General features: G+C 34.1%; 14 protein-coding genes and 2 pseudogenes across 16 annotated transcripts, besides 2 other annotated features; 5 read left to right on the plus strand and 11 right to left on the minus strand.

Annotated features, from left to right (window-relative positions):
* Positions 1–1,353: 1,353 nt before the first annotated feature.
* On the plus strand, positions 1,354–2,664 carry TVAGG3_0664620 (ribonuclease H-like family; the record flags this gene model as incomplete). Its single annotated transcript, XM_001300672.2, has 1 exon — positions 1,354–2,664. The coding sequence occupies one exon, from the start codon at positions 1,354–1,356 to the stop codon at positions 2,662–2,664; it is 1,311 nt and encodes a 436-aa protein (XP_001300673.2).
* Positions 2,665–2,678: 14 nt separating this feature from the next.
* Positions 2,679–22,799: part of a mobile genetic element that runs on past the window's edge.
* TVAGG3_0664640 (uncharacterized protein) lies at positions 3,564–4,022 on the minus strand (the record flags this gene model as incomplete). The annotated part of the gene is made up of 1 exon (XM_051242116.1): positions 3,564–4,022. The coding sequence occupies one exon, from the start codon at positions 4,020–4,022 to the stop codon at positions 3,564–3,566; it is 459 nt and encodes a 152-aa protein (XP_051088703.1).
* Positions 4,819–5,625, minus strand: TVAGG3_0664650 (uncharacterized protein; the record flags this gene model as incomplete). The annotated part of the gene is made up of 1 exon (XM_051242117.1): positions 4,819–5,625. The coding sequence occupies one exon, from the start codon at positions 5,623–5,625 to the stop codon at positions 4,819–4,821; it is 807 nt and encodes a 268-aa protein (XP_051088704.1).
* On the minus strand, positions 5,653–6,087 carry TVAGG3_0664660 (uncharacterized protein; the record flags this gene model as incomplete). Its single annotated transcript, XM_051242118.1, has 1 exon — positions 5,653–6,087. One exon carries the CDS (start codon positions 6,085–6,087, stop codon positions 5,653–5,655), a length of 435 nt encoding a protein of 144 aa, XP_051088705.1.
* TVAGG3_0664670 (uncharacterized protein) lies at positions 6,133–6,396 on the plus strand (the record flags this gene model as incomplete). Its single annotated transcript, XM_051242119.1, has 1 exon — positions 6,133–6,396. One exon carries the CDS (start codon positions 6,133–6,135, stop codon positions 6,394–6,396), a length of 264 nt encoding a protein of 87 aa, XP_051088706.1.
* TVAGG3_0664680 (uncharacterized protein) lies at positions 6,421–6,978 on the plus strand (the record flags this gene model as incomplete). Its single annotated transcript, XM_051242120.1, has 1 exon — positions 6,421–6,978. The coding sequence occupies one exon, from the start codon at positions 6,421–6,423 to the stop codon at positions 6,976–6,978; it is 558 nt and encodes a 185-aa protein (XP_051088707.1).
* TVAGG3_0664690 (organellar and viral DNA polymerase type B) lies at positions 7,351–7,911 on the minus strand (the record flags this gene model as incomplete). The annotated part of the gene is made up of 1 exon (XM_051242121.1): positions 7,351–7,911. The coding sequence occupies one exon, from the start codon at positions 7,909–7,911 to the stop codon at positions 7,351–7,353; it is 561 nt and encodes a 186-aa protein (XP_051088708.1).
* On the minus strand, positions 8,780–9,968 carry TVAGG3_0664700 (annotated as a pseudogene). Its single transcript has one exon. A coding segment is annotated over exon 1 (1,189 nt).
* Positions 10,145–10,848, minus strand: TVAGG3_0664710 (organellar and viral DNA polymerase type B; the record flags this gene model as incomplete). The annotated part of the gene is made up of 1 exon (XM_051242122.1): positions 10,145–10,848. A coding segment is annotated over one exon (704 nt), but the record flags the coding sequence as incomplete, so codon positions are not given.
* TVAGG3_0664720 (uncharacterized protein) lies at positions 11,211–11,684 on the plus strand (the record flags this gene model as incomplete). Its single annotated transcript, XM_051242123.1, has 1 exon — positions 11,211–11,684. One exon carries the CDS (start codon positions 11,211–11,213, stop codon positions 11,682–11,684), a length of 474 nt encoding a protein of 157 aa, XP_051088710.1.
* TVAGG3_0664730 (uncharacterized protein) lies at positions 12,020–12,328 on the minus strand (the record flags this gene model as incomplete). The annotated part of the gene is made up of 1 exon (XM_051242124.1): positions 12,020–12,328. The coding sequence occupies one exon, from the start codon at positions 12,326–12,328 to the stop codon at positions 12,020–12,022; it is 309 nt and encodes a 102-aa protein (XP_051088711.1).
* Positions 12,342–12,847, minus strand: TVAGG3_0664740 (KilA, N-terminal/APSES-type HTH, DNA-binding family; the record flags this gene model as incomplete). The annotated part of the gene is made up of 1 exon (XM_051242125.1): positions 12,342–12,847. A coding segment is annotated over one exon (506 nt), but the record flags the coding sequence as incomplete, so codon positions are not given.
* TVAGG3_0664750 lies at positions 13,676–14,614 on the minus strand (annotated as a pseudogene). The gene has a single exon. A coding segment is annotated over exon 1 (939 nt).
* Positions 15,341–15,963, minus strand: TVAGG3_0664760 (integrase core domain containing protein family; the record flags this gene model as incomplete). The annotated part of the gene is made up of 1 exon (XM_051242126.1): positions 15,341–15,963. A coding segment is annotated over one exon (623 nt), but the record flags the coding sequence as incomplete, so codon positions are not given.
* Positions 16,004–18,481, minus strand: TVAGG3_0664770 (keratin-associated protein family; the record flags this gene model as incomplete). Its single annotated transcript, XM_001298746.2, has 1 exon — positions 16,004–18,481. One exon carries the CDS (start codon positions 18,479–18,481, stop codon positions 16,004–16,006), a length of 2,478 nt encoding a protein of 825 aa, XP_001298747.2.
* Positions 19,529–22,637: a mobile genetic element.
* TVAGG3_0664790 (uncharacterized protein) lies at positions 21,548–22,048 on the plus strand (the record flags this gene model as incomplete). The annotated part of the gene is made up of 1 exon (XM_051242127.1): positions 21,548–22,048. The coding sequence occupies one exon, from the start codon at positions 21,548–21,550 to the stop codon at positions 22,046–22,048; it is 501 nt and encodes a 166-aa protein (XP_051088714.1).

Below are 22,799 nucleotides of genomic sequence, written 5' to 3' on the forward strand. Positions count from 1 at the left end.
ACAATGTATCACTTTAGTTATGAATGCACCAGAAATACGTCCCAAACTCATACATTTCTACGCAAATCACGATAATAAATATACTATTTTGTACTTTTTACAATAAATCTCTCTTTGTTACACTACAAAATCAATGTGCATTTCGTTGCACCAGTTTTGAATCTTGTTAAATAATGATTTTTGTTACTTTCATGATACAGTCCCATTTAGTAAACGGATTATTTACAAAATAAAAATAAAAATATATTTTTTATTTACGATTTTTTATATTTGGATTTTTAAGGCATAATTTAGAAAATATTAATAATTTAATCGATTTGATATTAAGTATGGAATTCCAAACGGGAACCGCGGTTGGTTACCATGGATTTCCGTCACCGGTCACATTTTAAAGATTTTTTAAGCCTTATAAAAATATGCTTTGTAAATCATTTTTTGTAAATCGGCAAAAATTTGGTAATTTTCTTCAACTAATAAATCTGCGAATAGCATTTATAATACAAGAACAATCTTTTAAAATGCGTTTGATTCATTTTTGTATAATTTCATATAGGCACATATATTCTTCCGGGACTTTCCGTGATTTTACCGTAAAATCATTAGTTTACACCAATTTTCCCGTATTTTGAATAGTTTACTGCACTTTTCCCGTAAAATTGAGTTACGGGAATCCGCAAAATTTCCGGACCTCATTTTTCATAGAATATAATAATAATATTTGATAAAAAGATATATTATTTATATTTTTGATTTTTGAATTACGGAAAAAGTGAATTGATAACTTGATTTTTTTATATGGTTAATTTTTCAAATGATATTATGAAGATCTAAAATATTAAAAGTAAAAAATTGAATTACGGAAAAAGTGAGGTCAAAAGTGAAATAAATTTGCAGAACAATTTTCATTGAAATAAGCTTTATTTTTCATTATTAATAACAATGCAAAAAAAATATTTATCACAGGTTCAAAATTTAAAATTAAATATTTTAATAATTTACATCTTATTCTTTATTTTATATTTAACCCGTGAAAATATCATTTAAAAATTGAATATATTCAAAAAGCTTTATTTTTATTATGACTGCATGGGATCCTCATGTATATGATGAGTGGATTCCATTTAAGAAGACGAAATATCCACCAACTCCTGAAACATTGGAAACAAAGTGTGGAAAAAATGTTTCACTACGATCGGCTATTATGAGAATGAGCCTAATCAATCAGACAAAGGAAGGCTCTTTACATACTGTGCCGAATGTAGTGAAACATTAGTTCAAGGGCAGTTCGTGCGATGCATTAAAAAAAGCAGGAAAAATGATTTTAAAGATCATAAGTGCAAATTTTTACTCCCAATGCCCAACTACGTTCCTGCTGAGCACCAAGTTGAGAATACTCAGCAAGCAGTTGGCTCTGGTAATGATCCTTCGTTAGAAGAGATCATTGCCAGGCTTATTGCGAGCCTAGATATAAGCCTTTATGCCACAATGAAGCCAGCATTTAAAAGCTTCCTAGAGAGCTTCGCCAAATGGCTTAAAAATAAAGTCAATCGCGAACAGGGCATCAACTTTACAATCCCAGACATTGAGTTCACACGGCGCGGTGTCAGAGAGGCATTGATTACTTTAGGCAAAACAGACTCCTCTCGGGGCCTAAAGTTCTGCGAGGAATTCCGCATCTTCTCAATTTCCCTGGACTGCGGAACACACGGCAGCCGTCATGGTCTATTCTCTTGTGTGTGCAATCCAGGCAAAACAGATCGCCACCAATTCTTCGACACAACAATTTCGACTAATTGGACATACGAGGACTACCATACGTGGTTTGATTCTCTTAAGGTTAATAAAAACCACGTAGCTGGAGTAGTCGGAGATGGTTTGCCAGCCCAGGTTAAAGGACTCTGCCACTGGAGGCCAGAAGGAGCCCTTTTCCCTGGCTTACAAACCGTGTACATTCGTTGCCTTAACCACGTCTTGAACAATGCTATTGTCCACGCACGTAAGCAATGTCCATTGTTGAATGAACTGATGAATAGAGTTCAACAGATTATCATTATCTTTAAGAATCACGATATGAGAGCGAGATACAAGATCAGGGTTCCATCAATCCCGGAAACTCGCTGGCTATACATATATGATACTCTGTTTTTCATCTTTGATAATCTGGAAACAATTAATACTGCTTTAAGAAGTGGAGATCTTCCACTATCCCTTTCCAGAGCTACACGTGAACAGTTACAATGGACACGTGATGGAATTCCTCCACTCTTTAAAGATGCTTTAATGATATTCAAGCCATTAAAGCAACTTCAATTATGGCTGAAATCCAACAAGTCCATGGGTGCTTATGCATTCCTGATGATACAACAGTGCCAAGGGATGTTGGATGACATGGCAGGAAGATTAACGCCAGATGGTGAAGAGATTCTCCGATCAATCACTACAATATTCAAAAATGATATGAAAGAATATGGTAGAATTGATTTGCTTCGGTTTGCTTTCGGCTTTACACCGTTAGCAAGGAAGATCATCAGAGACAAGAAGGGTTTTGGAGGAAAGACAAGCTATCCACCTATAATGCAGTTGAAAGATGTGCAAGTCCCAACGATTCCTTCCCTGAGGATCATCAATCGCGAGATCACATTTGAGAAACTCGGCGAAAATTAATACACCTATCAAGTGTACGGAGGCACTGCGCACCTACTTACCCATTATATGTGAATTTGACACTTTACGAAACCGCTAACGTATATTTTACAACACAAACGACAACACTAACTTAACCTTAAATATTTACAAAGCCGCCAACCACTTCACCTCACTAACGAACTCACTAATGAAAAAATAAACGTTCTCATAAATTTTCTTCTATATCTTCATCGTCAATGTTAACTCTATTGTAGTCATACTTGAAGTCATAAAGTTTCTCAAGTTTTGAAATGCATAGTCTTGTTAACTTACCTTCATCATAAGTTTTTATAAAACTACCATGACAATCTTTATACACAGTCAATGTATAGTCAACTGGTCTAGGATGAAGTGTAAAGAACATGTTATACTCAGGAAGGAAGAATAAATGTTTAAATGTATGTTTGTTATATTTTTCGATTTGTATGAGTTGCTTTTGTTCTGTCATTTATAAAAATAAAATAAAAAATAAAATAAAAAATAAACTTAAAAATTAATGATATCACCACCCTCACACGTATGAAAACATAGCACAAAAATAAATTTAGGTGAAGTGGTGAGATCTCACCTCTTTTTTCACCCTGTTGAATTCATTGCTTTATAACTCTCTTCCTTTCTCCAACTCTTCTAACTTCTTCTTAAGTTCAGCAATGTTGTCCTCATGAAGTTTAATCTTTCTCAAAATTCCTTCTTTATCTAATGGTTGCTTTATCTTTCTAAACTGAACTCTACCATCCTTCATAGTATGAATGTAAAAACCTTCTGGAATAGTTGATTTAATGTATTCTACAAAAACTTTTGTTTCATTGCTTCAGTGACTTTATCGTCATTTCAATCAAATAAAAATTTTAATATTAAATAAAAATAACGTTATTTTTTCAGTAAGGAAACGCAGGAGTTTTACGATTTATTTGAGGAGTAGGTTCTGGTTTAAATGTTGGAGTCGGTTTAGGAGTTGACTTTTGAACAGGAGTTTGTACTTCCATAGGTTCAGGAGTCATTGAAGGTTTTGCTTGTGAAGGCGTTGGTTTTGGCGAAGGTGTTGGAGTTTGTTTAACTTCAGCTACTTCAGTATTATTTACAACATTTGCTTTATTTCTTTTCAACATCATAACTGCTCCTGCTGTAGCTAGCAAACCTAGTGGGAGACCATATCTTATATAAGGACTTGACCAAATGCTATTTTTGACAGGAGCTGGTGGAACACCTAACCTTGGTGAGACTGCTCTTTGCCATTGTGCAGCTCGTAAGAAATATTCAATAGGTGCTCCATAATCGTTTGGTAAAGTTTGTTTCATAGATGGTGAAGGTTCACGAGAGCTTGATGAAGAACTCATTTATAAGCTTTAAAAATAAACGTTCATCCTTTATTCCTCACTGTCGTCCGTAGCTAAGTTATAGTCATCTAATCTTATTATGGGGATGCCATTAGCACGCACCTGAATGGCAAAGCAACAATCCCTCATAAATCCAATAAGTGGCTTTGGTACATTTTCAGTTGCTAGTTCAATAGGTCCTTTAACAGACAATTTGTATGTTATTGGAGCAGTAGATGTTTGACCTTGCTGGAAGCAAAAGTCCACTTCTGTTGGAAAACCACATAAGAAATGTGTGTTGTCATAGCTATCCCATTTATGTTCCACACTACCATCATCCACCAATGACCTCATAACATCTTCATTAAATCCTATCATATCATTGTTTGTATTGCAGCGTTCGCAACCATTTCATAAAATACAGGTCCATATGATTTTTCAGGTTCTGCAGGCATATTTCCATAAGCTCCCATGGAAAGCTGAAGATATTTAAACTTAGGGTTCTCAAAATTAACATAATAGTTGTCTTTCTTTCTAAATAGTGCCCAAATACTTTTAACATTAATAGGCGTATAAGCTGCTGTAAATGTTGCACTTGAACTATCTGTATTCTTTGAGAATGAACCGTCCATAGGAATCCAATCCATAACTTTAACAGGAAAACATAAAGCCTCGTTTGTATAATGTTCTACAAGTTCTGTATAAATGTTAGGGTCTAAAGAGAATGACTTTGGATGAATGAAACATTCATTAAAATCCATCTTTGTTCGAAATAGTTGCTGGGTTACAGTTGTAATAGTAACTGTTCCACTAGCTTCTACTGCTTCGTTATCATAGTGAATGGTTCATTCCATGGAACAAATTTATTTGTCGGTGGATTTGAATCTGAAGCAAATGCAACTTTAAGAGTTGGATTGAAAGCAATGATATCATTTACAGATATAGATGTGCATTGTAAGGCGTCGCTACTGAACTTTACTTTAAGCTGAATGTTTCCTGCAAAAGCTGGAATAAATCGAATAGCTTCTAATGGAAGGAATCTTCTAACAGGAATTCTTAAACGAAGCTTAAAATCAAATGATTTTCCTGCTGTAATTGGACCACTAACAATTTGTCCTGTTCTGCATGTTCCCGAATGACTCCATACATCTTCATGTCGAGTCTTTGAGAAAACATCTACTTTCTTTATTTGTTCGGTAGTTTGTGAGTTTGAAGTTATATATGCTTCTTCTCTTGCGTTGTCTTGAGAATATACGATACGACCATTTGCAAGGATTTGATATCCAGCAACTGCATAGAAAGCGTCATCGAAACCAATCCAAAATCCTGGTGGGTTTGTTTTATTGGAACCTGAACCAATTTCTTTATCTACAATAAATTGACCTTCCATTTTATACGTAATGAATGTATTGTAAAGGTCCAACATATTTTCACCAGGAGGTGAGAGATTGAATGTTACCCATGTGTTATCTTTAGCAGTTCCAGGTTGTGATGGAATCTTTGCGTCAGAATATTTTCTATTAGTGTCACCAATTTGAACTGCATTGTCTATGATATCGAAATATGAGCGAATCTGATGAATATGCTCTGCTGGAGTAAATTCGTTTAGCTGTTCGTTCTGCATGTATTTACTTCAGATAAAAATATCTATTTACTTCATTATTCTCACTCTTCTTCTTGGCATTCGTGGTGGAAGTTGTTTCTTGACATTTTCAATGAACTGTACATTCTCTTTTGTCTCAACTTCTTTCACTGGTGGGTCAGGGTTCTTTGACTCGGTTTGTTTTTCAATGAAATTCACGAACTTTGCAATAAGCTCTTGGTTCGTTATTGAAAGTACATCTGGCTTCTTTTCTTCTTGTTCTATTGACTTTTCAGTTTGAACAGAAGGTTTTATATGGGCTTCGTGGACTTCACCCTTGCCATACACCTTAATGTTGTCGCTTTCTGCATTCGCTAATGGAACCTTTCTTTTTCTTACGTATATTTTACCATCTTTACTCTGACTTACGTAATAGAAAGGATGTTGTATTCCTCTTGCGTCATTTAATATAATAGACTCTCGCTCTGATTTTGACAAGCTCATTTTACATCGGTTAAAGTTTTAATTTTGTTTTTTATCTGCAGTCAAATGACTCAGACAAGCCCTACGGACAAGACCCAAGGGGTCATAGATGTTGAAGCATTGAAGAAAGAAATTCGTGAGCAAATTTTATCCGAACTGAAGGAACAAAAACAAGAACAAAAGCCAGAGAGACCAAAGAGAAAACTTAGTGAAAAACAACTTGCTGCATTAGCTGCTGGAAGACAAAAGAACCCACGTTTGCTGGCGAAGAAAGCTAGAGAAGAAGCTGAAGCAAAAGCTAAAGAAGAAGCAAAAGCAAAGAAAGAGTAAATGGTTTATTTTTATCCGAATTAAATGTATAGACAAATACCTTTATCTGTTGCGTTCAGTAGTGAAAACCCTGACGTCAAAATAAAGGGGAACAGAGTAACGTTTAAGTTTCCAACAGACTGGATTGTGAACATAAATGAAGAGAAGTACATTGGCATAACAAATATGTATATAACACGTGCTTTCAGAAAGGTTGACTTTATACTTCAAGTCGAGATAGAAAATGACGAACAGTCTTTAAGCGCCCAAAACATTCACATATACAAATACTTTAAAGACGATACAACATTGTTGCAATGTATGATTTCATTTAATGAGATGTTCGAGAAAAAGTTCAACATTGAAGTACAAACTTTACAGCCTTTACGTGAGTTTCTTGCACAACTGAAAGAAGAAGGTAGTCAGCCACAACTTATAGACTTTCATTATGAATTTAATGAAAATGAAGATGGAACTCATGACTGTCAATTCATTGTATTCTCACCATTCAATGAAGTCGCTAAAGAGAAAGAAAATCCATTACGTATAAGATTTCAAATCTCTGAACCACGTGATGATTTCAAGAATGTTTTCCACTCATGACCGAGGAAAAATGAATTTTCCGAAATTAGATTTCCAGGTATTTGGGATAGAAAGCAAGCTATATTATATTCAAACTTAAGTAAGGGAGTTGAAAATGAGTTCATTGGTCATACAAGAACTTCACCACTTCCTAACCCTAAATACTATAAATTAACTGGCTTCAATCGTGAGTTTTGGATAGACATGTTCTCCACTCATGACCATAACTGCCCAGTGTTCTTACCTCCAGACCATAAGGACTGTCTCTACATTGAAGCACAACTCTTAAACTCTACCATCGCAGTATTGTAAATGACCACATGGGCTTCGCCCTTGCCGCTAGCGGCTTATTTTTATCACGAATGACCTCATTGCTGACAAAAATAAATGACCTCAGAACTTCAACTTACGAATAAAGCTTGTTTTAGTCGTTATTGAGAAGTTAAACTTTTCAGCAAAGCAAGGACTAGAAGACTTACATAAGTCAAATCCAATCCCTTGACCGTCATAAAGTGCTTTGTAAAGTTTCATTAAACTGAACTCAGAGTCTTTGTCATATGTTCCAACAGGTATGTGAATGTTCTTATCTTCATTGTAATAGCATTGTATAGCTTCAGGAAACATTTCATTAGCTGTTAAAGCAAGAACGTCTTGTTTTACACCTTTACAACGTGCATGAAATGCAACTTCATTTAAATCATTCGTGAGTAAGTCTATGTAAGTCTTCTTTCCACAAAATATTGACTCGTATGCTAAACTTTGTTTTCCAGGTGTTATTTCTGCGAAGTCAGAATGGAACTGACCAAGGTTCTTTCCTATAAGTTCGCGACCGTATCTCTTCTTAAACTCTGCTGCAAGCTTTGGTATGTCTTCATTGAAAATATGCATGCTATCGCAGTCCTGGTAAAATATTTGAAGACCCATATCTTCAGCAGTACAGAATACTTCGTTCATAATACGTTTTGACATAGACAGAATGTTAACACCAAGTGGACAGAAGTTAAAGTGTCTGCAAATGCTTTTCGTTAGCTTGAAAATAGTTTTATCTGAACCATCCAAACCTTCGAACTTCACTATATGGTTGTAGTTTCTGATGGCATATCTTATAGCATCTTTGTCATTTACTATGGTTATTTTTGACTCAATAGGAGATAGAATAGTTTTGCCATAAATACTGTTCAGAATGAGCTTTATATTTTCTTGCAAAGGATTTCCTTCTTTCTTATACTTTAACCTTAACTCAAACAACTTCTTTACTTCATCTCTTATTCTAATATCTCTGTTTCCATCGTAATAATATCCTTGCAACACTTCACATTTGACACCTTGATATTTTATGAGGTCTTGTAATGTTATATGGTCAACATACATTAAACAGCAAGTGTTTGAACTTCTGGAACGTTAAGTTCTGGATTTAGTTCAGGGTCACAAACTATTAAAGGAAAGTGTCTATGTATTCCAATCTCTGTTATCTTAATGAGAACAAAGAAGCCAGACATAAACTTTTCACCAATGGGTTCCTTTTGGTCGTCATCGAATAAATGTCTCATGAGATACTCTGTGCTTAACATTTCTTTCTTCAATACTTTGGAATACCTTCTAAAGTATAAAGTCTTGCTATAGCGATGGATATAATGAAACAGCGTCGAAATCAGCAATGAGTTTCTCTTTCTCTTTTGTTTCATGTTATCTGACAGCATACATCTTCCACCTTGAATACAGCGTGAAATAAATTCTCTTGGTTTATTTGAGAGGTCATATAAATTTCCATTCGGGAAGTACACTCTGTTCTCAAATAATTTGTTAGCAATTGAACAAATACTAACGTAGTCATAAACGTTTAAATCAAATTCTTTCAATATGTCATTGCGGAACTTAACAAAACCTTCTCTTAAAATTCTTACATCTTGTTTGCAATAAAATGTGCTATACTTTTCTAAGTCGAAGTGGTTCTCATCTATTCTGCAACCTTTGATGGAATCTATGTTTTTCATGAATGTATCTGCATCCCGGATAAACTTACATGCTTCAGAAATGACACCAGTTCTGTTGTCATTTGCTAACAAAACTGCTGTAGTAGTTATATGGAAATACTTCTTTCGGTCCTGTTTGTAAGTTAAACATAGCAGGAAATAGTTTAAGCTTCTTATTTATAACACTGTAAGAGTCTTTTATAATAATTGCCCTTCCTTTATATAAGCCAGTTATTTGCATTGTTCGTGAACCTTTAATGATGGGAGTTCCTTTCACTTCTGTCATGTGTCTTAAGATGAAGTTTATATCATAACTGAGGTTATGGAAATATATTAAACTCTTGTCAGGAAGTCGTTCCAAAAATTCTGTTGCACAGTTCTGACCCCAAATGCTTTCACTCACTGAACCATCTTCACTGTCGTAACATATGTTAAAAGCTTTATGAAAGCCATCGTACTGCACTCAAAGTCAGCAAAGAAAACGTGCTCAGGAATGAACTTGCACTTATTTTTATTTACTTCTTTTGACTCGGCTTTCTTCTTCAGTTGTACACAATACTTTGGAGCATATGTCAAATCTTTAAATGGTGCAAGGTTCTGTTTATATAAGTCAGTCGTATATGTGAAAAGTTCTCCATAAGAAATAGGTTCGAAATATTTGCACTCCCACAATGTTTTCATAACATCCCATAACGGTGTTGTTCTATCATAACGAACTACATATTTATCTTCTCTCTTTGTATAAATCTTCATTTGTTTCTCAATGTTCATTCCACCACAAGCTTTGAGAATTTCTTTGTAATTTCTGACGAAATATGTTGTCATTGGTAATCTTTCATTTAGCATGTAGTGGTCTTCAACAAGAAGTAAGTCAATAGTTCTAACAGTTTCACATTCTTTTGGTATGTATCTCTTTATTTCATTATGTCTTGAGTCATTGAAATAACCAATGGTAACATTAAATGCTATACCTGTTGCGTCAGAAATTTCTTGTACTTTACTTTGAGGAAAGTCTCTAACACGAATGACTTCTCTCATGTGGTCAATAGTCTCTCATCTACTCAGCCTGAATGCAAGCATAAACGAAACAATTGTCTTCTGTCATAAGTGCTGCAGTTCTTTTGTTCAATTCATTGAAGATTTGGTAGCGTTCAAGATTTATAGGTAATGTGCAAAGATACTTCCAGAACTGACCGCTTCTCTTCTTATAAAACTTCTTTTCACCATTATCTTTCCAAAAGCTTTCTATAAGTGCTGGGTTTCCTGTTTGCTTAAGAGCTTCCAAAATGGCTTTCTGGTCATTTGTCAGTGTGCTTTCATCTCTATATGGTCTCTTTTTTGGTTTGCCTTTCTTTACATCTGACATCGTTAAGCCTTCATATTCTGTTAAATCATACATCTTTATTTCGGTAAGATTCTTTATGTTTGTCAAGAAGAAGTCATAGTGCATTTCAACAATACCTGCAGCATTTGCTTCTATCTCTGATATAAAGTTCTCCTTCAAGAGCTGATGTAGTAATGTTCCAATATTATTGAGGTTTAACGTAGAACATTCATACTTTCCACCAAGTTTATAACATACCATCCATCTCTGTTGTGAGTTTATTTTAATTTTCTCTAAGAGTCTCATGAAAACCTTACCGAAATGTTTGTGTAAGTAGTCTCTGTTTGGTTCATCTAAAGCTTCGATGTTAAAGTCAATGAGTCTATTGCCTGACTTCACATTTCTCTTCCTATTCTCTTCATCTTTCTTTAACCATCTCTCACCTTCTTTTGGTTTGTCGTCAATGGAACGAATGACATCGTTAGCTTTGCGAACTTGTTCTATAGCGCTCTTAAACATCTCTCTTCTCTGTTGTTTCAGTGTGTCGTCTCTTCTTCTTGTTTCACCAACGTTTGCATTTGTTATGTCAAACATTTCTCTTCTTACTTCATGAGGTACTGAACGTCTATGATATAAGTCAATAGCAACGTCATTTAAAGGAAATGCTCTTGCATGGACTTCGTCCTCGCCGCGTTGCGGCTTTATGAACTCATGAATTCTATCATAACTTATTGCACCATTATAGTCATTGAGGATGTCAGCGAGTGCTTTTTTGTTTGTTGCGTAATGTTTTGCTACTTCTATGTTAGCTTCTGTAGAAGTTGTTTTATTTCCGAGTGTTCTAACTTAGACAACTTCCGATACATCTTTAGTAGGAAATAAAAAAATATTTTTTGAAAAAATTAGATTAGATTTTTTTAAGTTATTTTTCAAAATAATTTAATATTTTTATTTTAATGAAACACATGCAAGATTGCAAGTTCTTTTCATACAATGCCCTCGCTACTGCCATCAAGAATGAGTTCAATGATGCTGCAAACGTTAATGTTATCTTTAACAAGAAGTTTGTGAAAGAATCTAAGTTTGGTCAGTATGTCAGACCATTAGCTATCGTCATTGACCGCAAACGTTATACTTCACAAGAGTTAGCAGTAGTTTTGAAACAAAAGAGTTTCTTCGTGAATGTCAAAGATACTCATTATACTGTCATAAAGAACTCTAATATTGACTTCTTCAGTATTGCTTTAAATCTTTCCGAACAGAAAGAATATAAGAAGGGTGAAACAAATGTGAAATATTATCCTTCATCTCTGAAGACAATAACGAACAAAGATGTTATACAGAAATTCTTACCAAAGGTTGAAGAAGCTTCTATTGACATTGACGAAGGAAGTGAAATGGTTGAAGAAATAGACCCTGAAGCCATTTAAGCAAAAATATATTTTTGAATAACTGATGGTGTCACCACGTCACCATGTGTCACCAGGTTAATTAACTTCTTTTAAAAATGATGACAACATGACATTTTGACAACAGGTACGAAAGAGCGAACAGCATGATGCTTCGTTAATGTTATCGTTAATGCTTACAGTATCGAACATAATTGACGTAGGATTCATGACTTCTTCGTAAATGAGTGTAAATATAGCACAAAAATATATTTTAGGTGAAGAGGTGAGATCTCACCCGTTTTTTCACCTCTTTTTTCACCTCATTCTCTCTTCGTTAATGTTGTCGTGACTTCTTCGTTAATGTTGTCGTGACTTCATTCTTCCTCTTTGAAGTTATCGAAATATTCTGTTATTTTTTCCTTCAGTAATGTTAAGTCTTCTTTGAATGTAAGTATTGTGCAACCTTTGATGTCATAGTGTGTTTGAGGAAGAGTATTTTTGACAATTTCCTTTATTTGCTCATTCGGTGTCATTGAAATCGGTAAGTTTTCACGATAGAACCAGTTTCTGTCAGATTTATATATTTTAGCTAAGTCATAAAAGCTCTTGTTGTTTCTTCTGACTAAATGCAACATAACCATATCTTTATCTTCTTCTTTCTCCAACTCTTCAGTATATATCATATACCTATAACTCTTTTCCTTTCCTTTTGGTACTGAACGCGGTATTCTTTTCTGTATGCTTTTGTCTTTGGATTCAATGACTTCATCTTTTGCATGAAGTTTCTTTTCCATCTCTCCACGTTCTGCTTTATATAGTTCATCTAACATCATGAAAATATAACAAGCATAACGAGGTGAAGCCCACATTGCTACAGCATTTACTAAAAGTCTATGAACATAATAACCTTTCAAACCAGGAGCCAAATTCTTGCGATTTTCGTACGGAATCTCTTCTCTCGGTTTTCCGAGGGAAGCAATCATATGAGGAAATTCTTCTAAAAGTTCTTTTGTCTGTTGGTTTTCAAACCAATGATATGCTTGCTTTGTAGAACGAAGAGCATTCATTATACTTTGCATTTGGTACATGTCATCTTTGACTGAACGAATGAGACGTAACTGTTTGTTATACTGTATGTACTCGTATTCTTCATTTATAGCTTCATGGACTATAACTGTTGTTGTGTTCTCTGATGTTGTCATTACTGTCTTTACATACAAAATAAAAAAATAAATAAAAAAAAAACTAACTTTATTTTCTGACTTTCACAAAAGACCAAAAATAAACGCTTTACATGTATTTTTCAGCAACTTCGTCAAATAATTTTATAGCTTTATCTATCTCATCTACTTCAAACGTTTTTTACCTTTCGTGGGAGCACCATACATTTTCTCAAAAACTTCAAGCAGTTCTGTTTCAGCAGCTCTCATATCATTAACAAACACAACCTTGACTCTATTGACTGTACTGTCATATCTTTGAGTTATATTATATGTCCTTCCTATCTTATATCTTTTTGTGTTGAAGTCCTTCGGTTTCTGAACGATGTAAAGTAAGCCTTCACTGCAACGTTCCGTATCGAATGAACCATATGTTATGAAGTTATATCCAACAACTGGGTCTAACCATAACAAAACTATTGGTATAAGACTTTTGTCTATAAGATATGCTCTTGTTCCATGAAATGCTACTGATATCATAAGCTCAGGATTTCTTGTTAAAATTTTCTGAGTTGAAGCATTTCTAACCCAGTCGTTTGTTTTCTTTCCAGATGGAGATATAATGTCTGACAAAGAATATTTGTTGTATTTCTTTGAGTATCTTACGTTTAAATCACCTATTCTAACCACTTTGGTGTCATTGTCTATCTTTCTAACTGTTTCAAACTCAATGTTTGTCATTACTGTCTTTACATACAAAATAACTAATGAAATTCATTATTTTTGTTGCTGAATTCAATAAAAATATAATTGAGGTGAAGAGGTGAGATCTCACCTGTTTTCTCACCTGTTTTCTCACCTCTTTTTTCACAAGCGTTTTACATGAATTGTACGATGTATATTTGAAATCCTAAACAATTTCGTAGCTTCTATTTCTTCTTTTAGTACATCGAATGTTTTAATCATGCCGAAAGTCTCTTTATATTTCTTCTTGACGTCAGACAGAAGGAAATCTTCTGCTGTTGGATAGTTTTATTAAGAAATGTCAACATATCCATTTTATCTTCTGCTGGCTTTTCTGCTTCTTTCTTTAAGTCTGCATAGTCGTTTCGCATTCTTTCTATCTTTTTGACTGAGTAGTTATATTTTCTTATTGCTGCTTTACATTTTGAACATTGCGGCATCGTTTTTGCGTTATACATTGAAATAAAACCAGCTAGAAACAACTAAGGCGTCAATGGTTTTCTTTAACTCAAAAGCTGCTGGTTTTATCTGTTCATTCCATACTTTACCTCTTCTATCTTTATCTCTTATCTGCCATACACATTTTGCAACTAATGAAACAAAGTTATCGTATGTCTTAAATTCTTCGGATTTGTAAAGGTCAGAAATATTTTTATAAACCATGTCGCAATCTTTGTCCATAACTTTATGGTTGCAATGAAAACCAAGAAATTCATAATTTACTTTACGTATGAATTTCTTAATTTCTACTGAGTCAGTTGCTTTGACTTCAATTTCGTCGAATTCAGGAATAGTTAGTTTTTGCTGCTGAATTTCAGGTAGTTTAGGCAAATGGTCGATGAGGTCCTCCATTTCATAAAGATACTGTTCATTTGTTTCATCTTTCGCACTACAGTCTAAATTACTTGTTAAAAGTTCTTGCTTTATCTTCTGGATTTCTGTTTCAAAAGTATATGAAGAAGGAATAAAGCTTTTCATCTCTACCAACATTGACGTAGGATTCATGACTAGCGAGTTTGGTGCTGTAGTTGTTTGAATTGTTGTTGTGCCGATTGTTGAAATCATATTTTTATACAAAATAAAAAATAAATAAAAATAAAACTAACCTTATTTTTTCTATCTTAAGGAAATTCATGAAAATTCACGAGAAAGCTAAAGCAATCTGAGCCGCTAAGCGGCGAGGGTGAAAAAAGAGGTGAAAAAACGGGTGAGATCTCACCTCTTCACCTAAAATATATTTTTGGTGTAAATTTATGACAAAAATAAATGGTACATTAATGATATCATGACTGTTCTCATTCATGTCTGATTTACATCTAATGAAAAGTTTAGAAGAATTTTCTTATTCTTTCTGGCTTATTTTTGTCTTTCCAGTACTCCCGCTCTAATGGTCCCAGATGTGTTGGCTTTGACTCTCTCAAGTTCTTAGATGGTATAACATCTTCACGCCTCCTTCATATTCTTACTTTATAAGTGTCATCGTTTATGTTATAGCCAAGTATTTCAATAACCACTCCTCGCTTTGCTTCGTCAATGGTTTCAGAAAGTTTGCCATTACTACTTTCGACTAATTTGTGACGAGGGTAAAACGCAATAGAGTCGTCGGCAGCTTTTATAAGATATCCATTACCTTGTGTAGAGTCTACGATATAATAGTTTCTACTTAACCTTAAACGTTTCTTTGTCAACGGTTTGTCGTCAAGAACTACACGAACTTTTGTTCCAGGAATGAGGGTAAATTGTGTTGAATTTCTGATATTTTGTGTTTGGCTTCGTTTCTTTTGTATATACTTTTCTTCTTGTTGTTGTGTCATTGAATTTGGTGTATGTCCTGTTGTAGAATGTGTTGAGGAATTATATATTTCGAGAAAATGTTTCATTGTTTCTTCGGTAAAGTCTCGCTCTTGGTTTAAATCTCTGAGCGTTCTTATGAAGCGGTTTATGATGCCGAGTATGTTATGGTTATGGTCTTCAGTAGTGTAGTGAGTTATGTTATGCTTAATGAGAAAATCTGTGATTTCATTGCTGAGGTATGCACTGTCTTGGTCTGATGTTAAAGTACTTGGGCTATGTTCTGCTACAAACTTTTGTAAAACTCTTAACACTTCACGAGTTCCTTTATTTTTCATTGGATATGCATATGCTTTACGAGTGTTAACATTAATGAAGATGAGGAATGGTTTATGTCCTCCTTTTCTGCTTTGAATGAGAGTGTCAAATTGGTATGCGTCAGGAGTGTTGGAGTAAATTAGTAAAAAGTAGTCGTAAGGGTTTATTTTTGTTTGGTGTACAACATTTTTGTCAAAGAACCTTTTCACTTCAGCTCTGTTAGTAAATCCCCAACTCTTTGCAGCTTCATTGAACTTCTTAAATGACCTCCATGGATGTTGTTCGAATACTTCTTTCAAGCTCATTTATGTAAAGTTAAAGATTTTATTCTAGGCTCAAGCGCGTTCATTGAACGCGGTACCATGCGAATACAGTCATAAATGGTGGCATATAATCTGCACCCGAGCCTGTTGGATTTGTTGTGAAAGTATGGACATGATTTCCTCCTGGTTCAGTTTGTCGAAAAATCTTTTTTGCTGAATTGTTATAAGATGGAGATAAAACATCATGACCGGCTTCATAGTCTGAGTTGTATAATGGGTGGTCTCTTAATGAGTGTCTATGGTCGCCAGAAAAGTTTGTAGTTCCTGTATGAGTGTGTGGTGGAAGGTTTGCTTCTTTAATTTTCTTCGAACCTCCTGTTTGCTTTGAAGAGTTAGCACAGTATAAGAATTTATCTACAATCTGCTTCCACGTACCAAAACCTAAAACACTTGCTGGATTTGTTGAGTTCATTGACGTATAAATAGAGCCTATAGGATATAATGTTTGAAGTATTTCAGTCTTTAATGTTTGAAGCTCTGTTTTGTCTGCTTTCTTATCATATAAATTTTGAACAGAAAATTTAACATTATTTTCATCATCCATGACATAAACATTTTTACAGCTAATTTCTTTCTTCGTTGTTATGTTTTCATTCGATGTTAAACCTTGTGGAAAGTTAGGAGGTTTATAATATAATACATCCCCACCAGTTCCGCCAACCGTTCCTTCAATACTTTCTATAGCAACAGTTGAGAAGGAGTTATGTGTATGTTCTTTATCTGCTTTCTTATCTAACATTGCTGGTAGTTTATATGTTTCAAAGTTTCTGGCATGACCTTCAATGTTCATACATTTACTATTTAAGGAGTTTAGTGTATCTTTTACGCTTGTACTTGGATTCTCTAAAGGTGCACTTGAACCAAGGGTATAGTTCAATATTATGTCGTCTGCTCTAACAGTAGTGAAGGATTCATGTGTATGGTTCTTGTCAGCTTTACTATTTAATGTAGCTTGAAGTTCATTTATATCGGAGATATTGTGTTTATGAGATTTCAAAACTTTGTTCATTGCTTCAAGTTCATCTTTGTCAGCTTTACTTTTAATAGCATCTTCAAAAGTTATTTTTGCCTTAACTCTCAAAGTAAATCTTGGTTCAACTAATACGCCGTTAACAGAGAAACTAGAAGCATAAATTTCATCGTTATAACCAAATGCTTCTGGTGCTTTACCTGTGTCATACTGTACAGTACAGCTTATGTCATAACCTTTAGCACGAATGTATTTATATCTTCTTTCATTAACATCCTCAGTGCTTATTTGTTCATCCTGTGTTAAATATCCATGGTAGTCCGTTATAATCTGTTCATCTGAAGTTATATAATGAACGTGGTTCTTGACTTTATCACTCAGAGCTAAAAGCTCATTTTTGTCTGCTTTTTCGGCTAATTTCTCATTAACATCATTTATTTCTAATTCAACTCTTCCGCCAGAACTCTTATTATCATTAATCTTTTTCATTAATTCGGTAATTACGTCATAAAGACTATATTCTGTTTTCGGTTTTGTAAATAATGAGTCAAAATTTCTTTTCATCATTACATCGCTGACATTAATGATATCACCAATTCCTTTTTCATTTATTCTCTTCATTAATTCTGCAATAATGACGAATATATAATCTGTTAATTTATTCTCTTCATCGAGGGTTATAGAATGTTTTGAAATTGAATCATTAACTCCTCTAAATAAATCAATAACTTCAGGATACACGTTTTTAATGTCTCGAATAACCCGACCAGTATCCTGTTGTTCATGTTCTTCGTTCCCGTCGTTACGTGGTTTTATATCTCTAACCATCATCAACGCAGCCATAACCGGAGGGTTTGTTGCTATCTGTTCGAAAATCCGTCCGTTATGTACGGTATATCTAAATAATTTCTTTGTGTTTGTTAAAACATTTGAAACAAGTCTTTTAAAACCATCTACAAAATTTCCTGTTTCACCTAATGTTCTTGCAGCATTTACAAGCTCACCCATTCCCGCTTTTGACCCCAAAAACGTCCATATTGCATTTATTTCACTTTGTATAGTTGTCCATTCAGCGAAACTAACACCCGCATTCGCTAAGCTGAAAATGAAATTCAGTGGATCGAACTTAATTCCACCTTCTTTTTCAATTTCAACGAACTCACTAACATGAGATTTTAAGTATTCTTTCGTTAAAATTGTTTTCCCCGATGTTATGTCATTAACGAAACTATCGCCGTCAAAAGTTAACGAATTCAATTTCGTCGTTGATGCTTTTATTTCATACACCGCTTTATCAATAGTTTTTGGCTCACCTTCTTTAGAAGCATATGAAACATTAATGAATGAATTATATGTATTCGTGAATGAATTAAAATCAATGATTTTCATTAATGACGCCTTTAATGATTCATTTACTGTCGAATCCCTTAAAGTAATTAATGAACTGTCATTTATGAAAGGTACACTGCAAACCGTCGAGTTTGGATCAAATGCTGTAGTTGGTGCAGGAATATTAATGATATAAGTCATTAAATCATTAAGTGACGTAAATAATGTTGTCGTTTTTGATTTAATTTCTTTAGCATCTGTTATATACGGTAATTTTATTTCTGTAGTTTCTGAATTAAAGATATTCGCTAAAATGTTTTGTAAACTGTTTTGAACAGCTGTATAAACCGTTGAATTCGGAACTCTTACGATTTCACCGTCCTTAATAAAGGGCATTGCACATGGTGTAGTGCTTGGGTCAAATCTTTTTGGGTTATGATTCAACATATATTCTAATGCTTCATAAACAGACCTATATACGGTTGTATTATCTTTTTCAATAATTTCACCGTCCTTTATAAACGGCATAGTACATGGAGTTAAAATAGGGTCAAACTTTTCATAGTCCTTCCATGTTATGTATTTCTCAGTATTTCCATCAGTGATAACAATATATTTGTCAGTAAGTGTGAGAGAGTATTGACCAAAATATAAACGTTTAGCTCTGTCAGCTTCATACGCATATGCAGCTATACTCATATTTTAATGAGAATAAAATGTTGTTCTATTTGCAAAGTACAGACCCAAACGAATACGGGACAGTAAAGCTACAAACAAACTTAGGTCTTCAGAATGAAGCCCTTGCTTTCAGAGTTGTTGACTTCAATACTATCGCAACTTTTGTCATAACAGATGAAACAGATTTCATGGAGATTGAAATAGATGGAAAGAAGCACGAAATAAGATTTCACAATAATGTAGAATATAAGATGGAAACATTAGCTGGAGTGTTAAATGCTCTCATAAATACTACAATAAACAAGGATAACGAAGAAAACTTAATGAATGTGAAACTTATTGCAGGAGTTTTGAAGTTCAGTTATGCGAAGGAGTTTAAGATAACACGAATGAGTCATAGAGTACAACTTCTTTTGGGTGCATACCATATGACATTTCCTTTGAAAAGTGTTGACAAAACGATTGAGATGAAATCTGTTCCATACGTATGTTATGGCAACTGTTTATACATTGAGTCTAAAATAGCTAATGTCACAGGCATTTCAGGAGTTAATAGTAAAGGTTCAGTAGTATTCATGTGATTTTATCCCAAGCATATGGGGATTCTAAATTTTTGTCCCTATCGTTATCCCAATTGAATTTTTTTTGGAATTTAAAATTTTTTTTCTGCATGTAAACTTAAATTTTAATTTTTACCACTAAAATGCAATATTTCAACAAATTAATGAGTAATAATATTTTAATTTATAATAATTATTATAAATCTCCTCAATTTAATGTAATTATTGTATTAATTTTTGTTGAAAATATAAAATCTTCAAGTAAATGATGTGAATTTAATATTTTTAGAATGTTGTTTAATTGTACTATATTATGCATGTAAAATTTTGTTACAATACATTTTATATGGGATCCCCATTGCCCAATTGAGAGAAAATTGAGAGGTGGGATTGGGCTAGCCCAATTCAAAATATCCCAGGTGGAAATAAAAAAATTAACAATTCAACATAAAAAAGCATCTTAAATAATAATGATAAAAAAATTTTGTATGAATTTCAATCAAATTTGTTTTTATTCAACTTAAGAAATCACTTCATTAATGAAAGAAGTCGGGTTCACAACATATCCCGATCTTGAAACGAAACAACATGTTTACATGCGATATAAACATGAAGGTAGTCCCAAGTGGTATGTAAAATGCAATGAACTTGTGACACGATCTGATGGCGTAGTTTGCCGGTGTTCAATGCAAGAACAAAGGGAGGATCATTATAAAAACTGGCTTAAGACTCATGTTCACACATGTCAGGCCGGAGAAGCATTATCGCAGCAAACATTACTTGACTACTACAATAAAGGTAAACAGCAAATGATCCAATGTTGGATTTATCGAATGTATACGATGAAATGACCATTTTTACCGGTAAGTTCAACCTTGCCTTAGACACATTTGCATCCCCAGAATTCACGCATGTTGCAAAGATTTTCATTATGTTCACAATATATCAAATGATGAACAAATACAAACAACTTCAGTCAGCTAATATCAATCCGGAAAAACTTGCTGACAAATTATATAAGCCTATTACACGTGATGAGATCCGAAATAGAATGATTGCTATTGCTAACAGCATACACCTTGCTAAAGTTCTCGAATTCGCCAAAAAAGCATACACTTGTGTCGCCATCGATGAAGGCAAGACACATGATTACCACAATCTTGATTTTGTCTTAACAAATCCGTTGGAGCAAATGAAGCCATACCCAGTAGAGGCGATAGATATGAAGGATGGCCAGACAAGTCAGGATTATAAATCCGCAATAACAGCAGGATTTAACAGAATTGACATTAGGAAAGTCAAGATAGGTAGTGTGGTAGTTGACGGAGGACCAGCACAGTTAAAATGCTTCAAAGATACTTGGAATGATTCATTCTATCATGACAGAGATCCAAAATACTACAAGATATTGCTTATTCCCTGTTTGTGTCACAGAATCCACAACAGCTATCAATATATTGCTGGCAAGAACAACCAGTTACAAAGTTTAGTAAAGGATGTGCACAGAATTGCAGAACTTTGTCGCATTCATGCTGACGATATAGGTGCACAATGTCCACAGCATGTATCCACCAGATGGATATATGACTATAATATATGTGTCTTTATTCTTAAGTACGAAAACAAAATCAAGCAATATATAAATGTAGATCACGATAAAATCGTACAATTGAAAGATTGTTTAGCTGTTCTTAAAAAGCTAATCTTAGTATTCGAATCGGATAAGGCATTGTTGGCAAATTGTTACATTTGGCTTCGTAAAGCCATATCAGCTCTCAATCTTTTGACATCCAATTTGCATAATGCATTCGGATCCATCTTGGCATCTTCATTGGATAGCTATACCTTGGACTCTGACTTTGGTGGGCTATGGTGTTTGGCATTCTCTCTCACGCCGAGAGGAAGGTTCTACTTCCATAGAAAGTTTGTTAAAAACGAAGAAGTAGAAGATTTGGCCGATCCCTTGAGTTCCTTTCAAAGTGAGCATATTCCTGATAAAGATCCGGCAGAAGATTTACAGGACATTTACATGGATTCTATTTTTGAGGAAGGTAACACAAACGCTGTAATTGATGTAACAGATGAAGGCACATTTCGTAGAATTGTCGAATCTGATGATCAACTTAGGCTTACATTGCAAGATGTACGCGAGGATAATCATCAGACTGCCGAAAATGATCTAACAGCAGCTAAAGATTACCTCAAGCGCATTTTGGTTCAATTCCGATTGAACGAAAGACAAAAAACGCTTGTACTCTCGTTATATAATACGTTCATCAATAAGGAATCAGACATCTTTGAGAACGATCTGATGGACGAGGCACAAAATTATGCTTGGGAAGAGATCTCGCATAGAATTGGAGAAAAATCCATCCTTGCGGAAATAGCATTACGCTTGTTATGTTCATCTCCTTCGGAGGCAACATGTGAACGTAATATCAAAGCACAAAGGTTAATTTTGAACGTTAGGCGGTTAAGATCCAAGAAAAACTTGTTAAATAGCCGTCATATCTTAATGGCAACTAAATGAAATAAACATTTTGTTATTATTTATTTTTCAATATTAAATAGCCATTTTCTTCACAAATATTTCAATGTGTTTTTACAACAATTTAACATTCAATAATTTATAATGAATCGTTCTCTTTCATTAAACATTAATTAAAACCTCCGGTCATGAATATTTTTTTTTGTTATTATTATTTTGTAATTTAAAATCTAATAATATATAAGAGTAATATTTATTATTTTATATTTTAATTCGTTATGATAATCTTTATATTTACAATTTATAAAGCACCGATCCACAGATAATATAGTTCAGTGGTAAGAGTCATAGTATAAGCCTTAAGTTCCCCAGTTCGACCCAGGGCCTTTTCGTTTTTTTCTTTTTAGATTTTTTTTCTGAAGTTTATTTTTAAGGTTCTCGCTGGCGACCCCCCGTTCACCAAAAAAATTTTCGATTTTTGCTGGCGACCCCCCTTCGCTCGATATTTTTTTTTGTGAACGGGTGGGGGGTCGCCAGCAAAAAAAAGATGTCAAAATTTATCCCAAAAATTTTAAAAAAATCGAAGAAAGTGCATCCCAGGGATTATAAAATTTAAGTTTTCACATCTCTATTCAGTAGAATATAAATCCTTCTGTTATGCAGTCAATTCAATGTTCATTCCAAACGTTCCTGTCATAGCAACTCATTTAGGTAAATGGGTTCGCATTAGTCCTCATAATTTGAAAGACATGCAATTCAGACTTGTTGACTTTCAAGGAGAGCCTGTAGAACT

This window comes from Trichomonas vaginalis, chromosome III (assembly GCF_026262505.1).
Source record: "Trichomonas vaginalis G3 chromosome III, whole genome shotgun sequence".
Classification (NCBI taxonomy): Eukaryota; Parabasalia; order Trichomonadida; family Trichomonadidae; genus Trichomonas; species Trichomonas vaginalis.